The sequence below is a fragment of the Cnephaeus nilssonii genome (genome assembly GCF_951640355.1).
Source record: "Cnephaeus nilssonii genome assembly, chromosome: 12".
Lineage (NCBI taxonomy): Eukaryota > Metazoa > Chordata > Mammalia > Chiroptera > Vespertilionidae > Cnephaeus > Cnephaeus nilssonii.
Window position 1 is genome coordinate 41052622 of NC_137083.1, and position 11798 is coordinate 41064419.

The 11798-nt window shown below is 46.6% G+C and overlaps 1 protein-coding gene across 1 annotated transcript in view; it reads left to right on the top strand.

The window, feature by feature from the left end:
• Nucleotides 1-11798, top strand: part of CDHR3 (cadherin related family member 3) — a gene marked incomplete at its 5' end in the record, with an annotated part of 57182 nt that overhangs the window by 28218 nt on the left and 17166 nt on the right. Inside the window, 4 exons of the mRNA XM_079786089.1 lie at nt 250-398; nt 3722-3911; nt 9985-10156; nt 11648-11771. Coding sequence (XP_079642215.1) covers nt 250-398; nt 3722-3911; nt 9985-10156; nt 11648-11771 — 635 coding nt within the window. The remainder of the gene's footprint in view (nt 1-249; nt 399-3721; nt 3912-9984; nt 10157-11647; nt 11772-11798) is intronic.

Here is an 11798-nt window from a genome sequence, read left to right on the forward strand (position 1 = left end):
AGAGACCACGGCCCATGTAAAGCATTGCAGTAACCGCGTGGCGCTTTCTTTGCATCCACAGGGATGTGATCCTTGGAAACACAAAAGCCAGCCTCCCATCCTTTCAGCTGCTGCGTCCTCCCTCTGAGCATGCTGATGCAACTTCAACAGCTCAGAGCTATATTTAGCATGAACCAAAATACCCACCTCCCAGTCTCTACCCTCCCGTGTCCCTGAAAATTAGCTGTGTCTGCTGTATTTCTGTTCCAGCCCAACGCGAATGTATGTGATTCCGGAGGAGCTGGGTCCAGGAACCATCGTAGCCAATATCACAGCTGAGGACCCTGATAGTGAAGGTTTGACCAGTTTCCTCCTCTACAGCATCACTACCGTTAACAGCTATTTCATGATAAATCAGTGTAAGTCACACACACGCACATAATTTATGTGCATCTTTTAATTCAGCCAGCCGTTTGGGTTGTTTTTCAAATAGTTTGTGTGCCTTCTGATCTGAGCATGCCTATCGGTCTAGAATATCATAAGTTAATAGGGTAACAAGCCTCTTAAAAACAGCTGGCATCACCCTGGCCAGTAGCCCAGTGGTTAGTGTCGGCCTGTACACTGAAGGGTCGTGGATTCGATTTCCAGTCAAGGGCGTCTACCTGGCTGGCAGGTTGGATCCCTGGCCTGGTCTGGGCACATGCAGGAGGCAACCAGTCAATGTTTCTCTTTTTCTCTCTTTCCCTCCTTTTGGCTATCTCTTAAAAAAGAAAACATCAATGGAAAAAATATCCTCTGGTGAGGTTTAACAAAAATATAAAAACAACAACAAAAATCCCAGCTGGCATGGCGGTTGCAGAAACTAAACAGTCAATGGATGTATCACTGTTTCACCCTTGAGGCAGGTTCTTATGTAAGGACTAGAGGCCCGGTGCATGAAATTTGTGCACTGGGGAGGGGGGTGTCCCTCAGCCCAGCCTGCACCCTCTCCAATCTGGGACCCCTCGAGGGATGTCCGACTGCCCGTTTAGGCCTGATCCCAGTAGGATCACAATCCAGGACTGCTGGCTCCCAACTGCTTGCCTGCCTGCCTTCCTGATTGCCCCTAACCGCTTCTGCCTGCCAGCCTAATCACCCCCTAACCACTCCTCTGCCAGCCTGATTGATGCCTAACTGCTCCCCTGCCAGCCTGTTTGCCCCTAACTGCCCTCCCCTGCAGGCCTGGTCACCTCCAACTGCTCTCCCCTGCAGGCTTGGTCCCTCCCAACTGCCCTCCCCTGTTGGCCATCTTGTGGCGGCCATCTTGTGTCCACATGGGGGCAGCCATCTTTGACCACATAGGGGCAACCATCTTGTGTGTTGGAGTGACAGTCAATTTGCATATTACTCTTTTATTAGATAGGCTAGAGGCCTGGTGCACGGGTGGGGGCCAGCTGGTTTGCCCTCAAGGGTGTCCCAGATCAGGGTGGGGGTTCCCTTGGAGCATGGGGTGGCCTGGGCCAGGGGCCTGTGGTGGTTTGCAGGCCAGCCACGCCCCCCGGCGACCCAAGTGGAGGCCCTGGTATCTGGGATTTATTTATCTTCTATAATTGAAACTTTGTAGCCTTGAGCGAGGCTAAGGCAGGCCAGGGCTCCGGAAGCTTGGCTTCCTCCATCACCAGGGCAACTCAAGCCTCCTGTGTTCTCCAGCTCTGTGGCTGCCACCATTTTTGTTGGGATTTATTTATCTTCTATAATTGAAACTTTGTAGCCTTGAGTGGAGGCCTGGGGCGGCCAGGGGATGCAGAAAGCTTGGCTTCCTCCAATGCCGGGGAAACCTAAGCCTCCTGCTCTCTCCGTGGCCACAGCCATCTTGGTTGGGTTAATTTGCATACTCGCTCCTGATTGGCTGGTGAGCGTGGCTTGTGGGTGTAGAGGAGTGATGGTTGATTTTCATATTACTCTTTTATTAGATAGGATGGGTGAGTTCATTAGCCTGAAAAGAGGGTCTAGGTCAGTATTGTCCAATAGAAATAGAAGTCACATAAGCCATTTTAAGTTTCTAGTAGCCACATTTTTAAGAACTAAAAAGAAACAAGTGAAATTAATTTTAGATAAGGCATTTTAGCTAACCAAACAGATCCAATATATTTTAACATGAAGTTAATATTTAAAAGTTATGAATGATATATATATATATATATATATATATATATATATATATATATATATATTTTGAACCAAGACTTTGAAGTTTGTTGTGTATTTTGTATTTACTGCAAATCTCAGTTCGGACTAGCCGCATTTCAAGTGCTAACCACATGTGGCTCGTGGTTACTGTCCTGGACTACACTGATCTAGATCAATTTGCTGGGTTGCTGGGCATTATTTTCCCATCTAGGTGTCTTGGTGCAGAGAAGGGGAGTTTCTTTTCATATATACCAGGCTCTCTGTTGAGTGACCCACATGCTTTTCATCTAAATTACTCAGCACACCCTGGCTAGTGTGGCTCAGTTGGTTGGAGCATCATTGCATACACCAAAGGGTAGTGGGTTTGATTCCCCATCAGGGCACATACCCAGGTGTGGGTTTATACCTGGCTGGGTGCGTACGGGAGGCAACCAATCACTGTTTCTCTCTCACATCGATGGTCCTCTCTCTCTCTTCTCCTCTCTAAAAAAAATCAATAAAATAATTAAAAAATAAAGTACTCAGCACAGCAACTCAACAATCATAATCTGCACTTGACAGATGAGGAAACAGAGGCTTAGAAAGAGACTCGGATAGGTTAAGCAACTTGTCCAAGCTCTCACAGCTTGTAGGTTGTGAGTCTGAGATATAAATTGAAGCTGCCCAGCTTCAGATCTGACCCTCTTCACCACTCCTAGACTGTATCACTGCCAAGAGTTCCTGTACATCACCAAAAGAGACCTCACTTTACATAATTGTTTTGTGGAGGCCAGCATTGAACAATCCCAGAAAGTCAATGTGTTAGTTGTCCCATAGGCTTTAGGGCAAAGGATACTTCCTCCCAGGAGAGATAGGCAAAGGCCATAACTGTGCTCTACCTCTGAAAACTTCCTAATTCTCTGTCATCAAGGACCTCCCTCAACTGATAGTATAGGGACAGACAACCACGGTTTAAAATGTTGTTCATGCCAGTATTGCAAAACGGAACTTTTAACAAATATAGTGTTTTGTGGGGGGAGCATATTTAAGATTCTTTGGTCGCAAGTAACAGAAATTAAGGCAAATCAAACCAAGCAAGAGGGGGGAAAATAAAGATAGGGACACATCAATAGGATGCTAGGGATCTCATGAGAAAGAGTGGGGCAGTCTGGACCTAGAAAGGCTGGGGACCAGCACTGCTCCAGTAACCTCAGCAGCTAGAGTTCTGGCCTCTTACCTGTAGCTCTACTATTAATCTGAATGGTTACCCAACTTATGTCTCTCAGCTACAAAAATCTCCAGTAAGGGAACCCAGGGGGTCAGGCTGGAGTCAGCTGCCTACCAGTCCAGTTATCTATGGGCCCAACCCTGAAGTATGGGGTGAACAATTCTAGAAGGGTCAGGCCAGATACCCCAATCAATGTCCAATACATGAATTTACACATGAATTTTTAAAAATGTGTTTGTATGAGGATAGTCTCTGTGTAAGCCTATCCCCGTATCAGAATGTTCTTTTCAATGTACTATAGGTCTCCATCTGCCTTTACTCTTCATTTCTCTCCAAAGAGTCATGTTCTAACCTTTGCCTTCATAGTGACTGGTACCATCCAAGTGGCCCACAGGCTAGACCGAGATGCAGGTGAATTAAGGCAAAATCCCGCCATTTCTCTGGAAGTTCTGGTGAAGGACAGACCCGTCGGGGGTCAGGAGAATCGCATGCAGATAACCTTCCTGGTGAAGGACATTAATGACAACCCTGCTACTTGCACCAAGTTCACCTTCAGGTATTCACACCCTGAGACACGTGCTGGGGATTTCACCTCCTCAGTGGTCCTCAGCCCTGTGGCCACTCTGGTTATTCTCAGGTGAAGCTGAAGAATTACGGGCACTAGGACGTGGCTCATGAAATAAGTAGATTTGAAATGACCGATTTAGTTGGTAGGTTTTCCTTCCATCATCCTTTTTCCTTGCCTCTCTTTCATTTTCTTTCCTCTTCGTTGTCTCCCTTCTCCACTTTCTAACTGGATTAAAAAATATTTTTATTTTGCTCTCTTCTACAACTTGTTCATCTCCATCGGTGAAAAGTACTACGGGGACTTGTTAGACTCTCTCTGGGCTGTGCCTTCCCTTTATTTATTGCCATTCATGGAAAGATGGTGCTGTTAGTGGTTATAATATATAGTTGAGAGAGAAGCACACCGCCAGTAATATGAATAAATCAAACCAAGTATTTACTTAAAACAAAGCATCTAATTCACTTTACGCAACTTAATTGCATGCAAAGAAAAGCAATAGAAAGGGGGAAATGCAGATACAAGTGGGATGCAAGTTATTTTGTGTGTTTTGATCTGTTGTTTGTCTCACAATTTATTCATCATTATTTTAAAATAAAGTCCCTTGTGAGTCTGGGTTAATATGCCTTTTTGAAAACAGTATTGTCTTTCTCCTAAGTAGTTTGTCAAAATGCCACAAGATTAGCAACTGCCGGGTTAGCTTCCTCTCCACAGTGCTTTTGGAATAGCTAGCTCCAGTTTCTTAGGAATCTGAAGGCGGCTCCCCCTGGAGCAAGCTGACGGCCAGAGTAGTTCCATGTTCCGATGTCCACATGGAGAGTCTCCTTCGGAGTTTGTCAGTTTATCTTTAACTGGTTTTGCAAGTTGACTTTTTAAACTCCAGGGGACATTGGACACAGGCACAATCCATAGTGTGGCTGTGGAAAGAGCAAAGGACCCTGGACAAAGATTGTCTAGGGCAAGCAATAGAAATATAAATTCCTTTATTATGTTGGTGAATGTCCCCCTATTCTCCCAATTGGTATGCCCAGCATCATGCTAGGTTTAAGTGTGGCTTTGAGCCTGATATCAAACTGTTAAACCCTGTTCTAGACACATTCCATTGCCCCTTCAGACCCAGCCTCCAGCCTCCCTCCCTGCTCTGTGCCCCAGGAGGCTGACTTGTGTAGATATCAACGGGCTCCCTTGCCCTGCAGCTTCTGGTTGGCCAGTAGGAGGGAGGGGGGAGAGGGGAGCATGAAGTCAGCATATTTATTCCCCTGGCTCCTTCCCCGTCAGCTGGATGAGTCCCTCCACCTCCTGAAGGTCTCAGTTCCTATAAGGCAGCCCTCAGCACATGGCACTGTCCATCCCTGGATTCCAATTTCAGGGACTGCTCCTTGTACTGGCTCCTCCGACCTAGAAATGGAAGATCCACTCTTACCAGGCCAGCGATATTGCACCATCCATTGATATTCCCACATACCCTGTGTGTACCTTTGTGGTAGTCCCTTTACTAAACCTCCTCTAGAGTTATCCTAATTTGCCATCCGCTTCCTGCTGAGGCCCTCAGGTCAATAATAACCTTGATCATGGGATAGGTTCCTATTCCAACTATAACCTCAGAGTCTGTTTGATGGGTGGAGATGGTGCCATGGGTAGTCAGGATTGTGACTTCTACCCCAGTGCATGTATAAATCGAATCCACCACTGTTACCAGAAGTCTGGGCCCTGGGGATGGGGTAGAGATGATATGCAGAGTCACACCTGTACTTTCTTTGAAAATCTAAATCTGTGCTAGCATTCTTGGGTGGCTGCAGTGCATCCTGGGGAATTCCTCTCCTCATATGCTGCCCTGCTAGGCCCTGCTGCTCTTCTTCTGTTCCCTGCCCTAAAGGCAAGGACAGGGGTTGAGGAGTAAGAAGTCTGAGTACTCACTGGAGAGGACTGTGCTCTCTCCACGCTTCCTTGTCAGCGTCTCCCCTTGGTGCAGTGCTGTTACATGCATACTGTGGCTTCCTGCACTCTGGAGAACCCGATGCATGGGATGGCCGTTTGCAGACAGCATTCCATATTGGCTAATAAAATCACATTTTAAATAGTCTAGACCAGTGGTCGGCAAACTGTGACTCGCGAGCCACATGTGGCTCTTTGCCCCCTTGAGTGTGGCTCTTCCACAAAATACCACGTGCGGGCGCGCACATACAGTGTGATTGAAACTTCGTGGCTCGTGCGCAGAAGTCGGTTTTCGGCATGGGCGAGTCTATTTTGAAGAAGTGGCATTAGAAGAAGTTTAAGTTTAAAAAATTTGGCTCTCAAAAGCAATTTCAATCGTTGTACTGTTGATATTTGGCTCTGTTGACTAATGAGTTTGCCGACCACTGTTCTAGACTGTCTAGGCAAACACATGCAGAATCCTACTCTTGATAATTGTCTCTCCAAATTAGCCCTGGAAGTCGATGCCAGAAGTAAGTGAACTAATTGTATTTATTACTAAAGGTAACTCTAAATAATGTTCAAGTCCCTCCTCAGGCTTTTAAAGTGAGAGTAACTTGCAGCCAAGATGTGAGGAGGGACAACAAAAAGCTCCTTGGAGGTCTTTACTCCAAAGCCTAGCCTCATTTGCATACTGCAGAGGCTGGGAATCCTGACCCTGCATCACCTCCCACCCTCCTTACCTCCTTCCCCTTCCCACCATGCCAGAGTCCAAGCGCACAGGAAGGTCAAAAGCACACCAGACAACAGAACTAGTGCTGTCACCTGACTCTGACAACATTTGTCCCTGAATATTTACTCCTTCAGGGCTCAAGGCTCTTGGTGCCGTCCCTGCATGGGAGTTTGGGAGAGCAGGTAGAAGAGGGTGGGAGGAGGCAGGGCTGCGTGCCTGGCTCCCGGCTGCCTTGTGAGTCTCAGGCTGGGCCAAGAGGGAAATGGCCCCTACTTTTCCCAGGCTGGTGATGAATGAGCCCAGGGCCCTGATGGAGGCATCAAAAGCCTGTGACAGCCCCACTCTAGTTGTAAACTATGAGGCTTGAAAGTGCTTACTGAGAACCAGAGCCAGAGAAGGTCAGCTGATTTCAAATGTCACTGGGCCAGTCACCTTTGCCTGGGGAGGGAACCGTGGTCAGATGGCTGGGAGTGGGGGCAGCCTGCTTTTGAGGCAGGGATTGATGAATGAGGAGGAGTGGTTTTCCAAGTCAAGTGTTTAGGAGGAAAATACCAAGTGTCAGAGACGAATGAAAAGCACATGCCAGGCAGCCCTGAGGGGCTGAGTTGTGTGAATAGTGAATCATCTGGCTTTGGGACCCTGGATTCTTTGCATGATGCAACCTCCTGGTCTCTGCAGAGTTAGAATCAAGGCTCAGATTCCCAAACCATCTGTGGGCCTGGAGACTCACTGAATCATGGAACTTGAAGTAATATTTACTGTGACTCTAACGCAGACAATAGGGAATTGTGTCTGTATGCATCAACTTTCTTGGACAGGTCTTGAAACCACTCCAAACGACTCTTTCTTCACCCATAAAAAGGGGACAAGAATATAAACCTTTTGGAGATGAGGGGATTGGAGATGATATTTTTAAAGTGATACAGCACATAGTTGGTGTTTAATAAATGGCATCTATTCCAAATACTTATGAATAAAAACCATGTCATTGTGTATGCAAGGCAGGAATGGAAATGCTTGGACTCCAGTCCTGCGGAAACACGGAGGTGATCTTTGCCAGTGAGGCATCATGGAGATTCAGTTACACCTGTCAGGAAAAATGCTTTCTAGGAAGCAAACCCAGTTATCCTCAGCAGCCTAAGACCATCCTTGCTGTCAGAATTTGCTCCATGTTCGCTGAGCCCAGAGCCCATTTTAGCTGCCAATAGTAGAAGGGAGCACAATTTGGTTGTAGAGAGGTGATTGTTCAGAGGATGAAAGAAGTGAACACATTAGTCTGGGTGCTCTGAGAAGAAAACACCAGAGGATTAAATGTTAAAGGTGTCTATTAGGGAAAATGCCTGCAGAAGACAATGAGGAGGCTGGGAGAGTCCTCAGACCATGATGCAAGTCTGACCTGAATGAAGGAAAGAGAGGGCGAGGTGGGCAGAAACGTTCTAGCATGCCATGCTGTCCGTGGAAGGTTCGTCTAGGGCACTAGTCCTGAAGCCAAAGTCAGCTGTCATAGCACAGGAATGAGCCTGTCTTAATCTCTGCCACGCCCAGTCATGGGCACGTGGCCTCATTGCAAATATAGCAATGGGTTTCAGAGCCCAGCAGCTGGCATCTGGGGTCAATTATGTTCCTGTGATTGAAGGTCTTCCAGGCACATTCTCATGGCAGCCAAATACGCTTTTGTAAGAAATTCTGCCCGAGGCAAACTATGATTGAAGGTAGGTAGCAAAAACAAATAAACAAACAAAACGAAAAACCCAGACAAACCCAAAACCAAAACACCAGCCACAAATCCCTCCCTGCCTGTCTGCGGGCCCCGTGCAATGTGATTTCACCATTCCTCCCATCAGGATAGGGTTTCTCTCTCTACTACTTGAATCTGCCCTTGACCACATCATTTGCTTTGGCCATTGGAACATTCACAAATGTGGCACAGCAGAGGCCGGGAAGGATACGTGCATGGGGCTTGCCCTCTTTTGCTACTTTTGGAAACCTGAGATCTTCATATGAAGAGCCCGAACTAGTCTCCTGGAGGATGGGAGACACCATGAAACAGACCGACCACCTTCCTACCACCAGACATGTAAACACGGTCATCCTAGACATCTAGCCCCAGCCACGCTGCCAGTGACCACAGCCAAGCTGAACTAGAACCCAAAGAATGAATGAATAATCCTTAATATTGTAAGAAATAATATGTGCCTGTTGTTTTAAGCCACTAAGTTGGGGCTGGCTTGTTCTGTAACAAAAGCTAACTGGCATCATTTACATCCATTTTATGGATGGGAAATCTGAAACCTGGAAGCATGATAAAGTTCCTCAATGAATTGAAGCCTCTCAGTGTTAATCATGCTTCCTCAGTCTCCCATACCAAGCTGGGCTTGACCAGATAGCTCTTGTTTGGGGGCAGCTCTACCTGTGCTGTTTGCTTAGACCTTGGGATCCTTGGAGATTGGGAGCCCTGAATTTTACTCTTAATAAACCTCTATTGAATGAATAATACTAAGGTGTTAGGAGACCCTTCTATGATATTGATGCTATTAGAACACAAGTAGAGGAATTCCCAATCTTCAAAGCATGGAAGGTGAGGGGTGCAGGGTTTCCCTTAACCACATTATAAACTCTGACAGGAAGTGGAAGAATTTATATTTTTCTGATATTCTTCTTTATATTCTTCTTTACTACTGTGCTAGTCTCATAAGCTATCATTCATTCATTCAACAAATATCTATTGAGCATGCCCAGAACGAAGCAGACAAAGATCCCTGCCCCTGTAGAGCTTACAGTCTAGTGGGGGAAAAGATGGTGAACCGGGTAAATAAGTAAGCTATTTAGTATATTGGAAAACAACAAGTGCCAAGAATTAAAAATAAAAGGGGGAATGGGAGAGGAAGCCATGGGCAGGGCTCATTCACAGTTTAGATGGGAGAGCCGGGATAGCCTCCTGAGAAGGTAACATTGGATTAGAGACTAAAGAAAGTGAAAAGCAGCCGCATGGACCTTGGTGGGAAGGGCATCCCACAGAAAGCGGAATGGCCCTGAGGGCAGAGCCTGGGGAGTGTTCAAGGAGCACCAGGCCGGCAGAGGGAACCAGGAAGTGATGAGTTCGGACAGGTAAGTGTGAGGGGTGGTGGTGCACAGATTAAAGTGAGGACATTGAGTGCAGTGAGGAGCCCCGTGGGATTTAGTTGCAGAGGAGGGACCCGACCTGACAGCATTTATCAGGAACCCTCAGGCGGGTGTGTTAAGGACAGCCAGAAAGGAGGCCGGGGCAGAGCAGGGACTCCAGTTAGACCCTTACTGCAATTGCCATGGACTAGCTTTGAACTGAAACTAAAGCAGAGATGTGTAGCCTGGGTCTATTCAAAGGAAGCCTCAGTCGCCATTTGTTGGGGGAAATGTTGAATCATGTCTCTCCGCCAGCATTGTGGTGCCTGAAAGAGCAGCCAAGGGGACGTTGCTTCTGGACCTGGACACGGTCTGCTTTGATGATGACAGCGAAGCACCAAACAGCCAGTGCAACTTCACCGAGCCATCTGGAGTGGGGAGCCGCCGCAGATTCTCACAGGATCCAGCTGGCTCTGGGAAAATGGTGGTCAGTTAATGGTCATTGCATCGTTGAGAGGGCATGGGGGAAGCTGGACTAACATGCATAGTGCTTTTGCTGCCCCTGAGAGAGAAATTTCCAAGGCGACTCCCTCACTGCACGGCTGTAACTGACACACGTAATCGTGACTCTGTTTTCCCCATTCACTCTTTATTTTACCCAAGTTCCGGAATCGTCTGTTATGCATAGTTATGCCTGGGGTGCTAAAGACTGGATTCTCTCGTGCGTAGCTGCAGTTTGCTGTGCCTGCTTAGCTGCCTTGATAGTCACGTTAGTGCCCCCTGGGCTCAAGCACTCTTGTGTATTTGAGTGCTCCTTCTGGACAGTGGAGGTGAGAGATGAGAGAAAGCAGGTCTAGGGCCTTGGTGAGTGTGTCCCGCTAAATGCAGCCTTGTAAGACCACTGCAGACCCAGAGGGGAATGAGAAAGCGAGGCTGTTTAGGTAGCCTCACTCAACAGCATCCCCACAGGGGCAAATGCAGACTTGGAAGCAGGGTGGGCATGAGAAGCAGATCTCGCATGAAAAGTTGACATGGCTCAGTGGTTGAACACTGACCTATGAACCAGGAGGTCACGGTTCAATTCCCAGTCGGGGCACATGCCCAGATTGCAGGTTAGATCCCCAGTGTGGGGGGTGCAGAAGGCAGCCAATCAATGATTCTCTCTCATCATTGATGTTTCTGTCTCTCTCTCCCTCTCCTTTCCTCTCTGAAATCAATAAAAATATATTTTTAAAAAAAGAAAAGCAGATCTCAAGGAGCTGTATGAAGGGAAAAGGAAGGGCAGAGGGAGGCTGTGGGGGGAGCTTGAGGGGCAGTGGTCCTGGTTCCAGGGGGGAGGGGGCTTTGCATCTGAGATAAATCCTCAGGGAGGAGAGCAAGCAGCCCACTAGGAGGCATATTCTCACCCACCCCCTTCTCCACCTCCCATCCCAAGTTCTTCTTCTGTCCCCAAGAACGTCTTTACCAATTTTGTTCATAGTGTCAGCTAAAAAATAATTTTAATTTTTTTCTGTTTAAGAAATTAATACATGCTCGATGTAGAAAACATAGAAAAGCATGCCATTTAGTGATAACCACGAATAACATTTTGGTATATTTCCTTCTTCACTATACCTAGATTTTATATATATTCTCTACATATATGCATACATATTTTAAATGATGGAATTATTCCTGCATATAGGATTCTATATTGTGCCTCTCTTCAACTAACCTGCAGTCTTGAGCCTGTTGGGCAATAGTACTTGATGAACATCTTTAAACATAGATTCTTTCCAATAAATTCTTTAGCAGTGAGCAGAGAATGGACACAATGGACAGTCATGGGCAGAACGCTTGAAAGTTCCTTATGCAGGCAAAAGGCTTTCCAGAAAGGTTTCTCAATTTGCATTTCTACTTATAGATAGAAAAACGTCTTCATCCGTTGAATTAAAAGGATTGCTTTTCTGTGTAATCTGATATCTCTGTTTTAATCTAGTTGATTGGTGATCTCGATTATGAAAATCCAAGTAATCTAGCAGCCGGCAATAAATACAGTGTGACAATCCAGGTGCAGGATGTTGCCCCTCCTTACTACAAAAGCAAGTATCCTTTTGACTTATGTCATGAAGCATCTTCCTTGAGCAGCA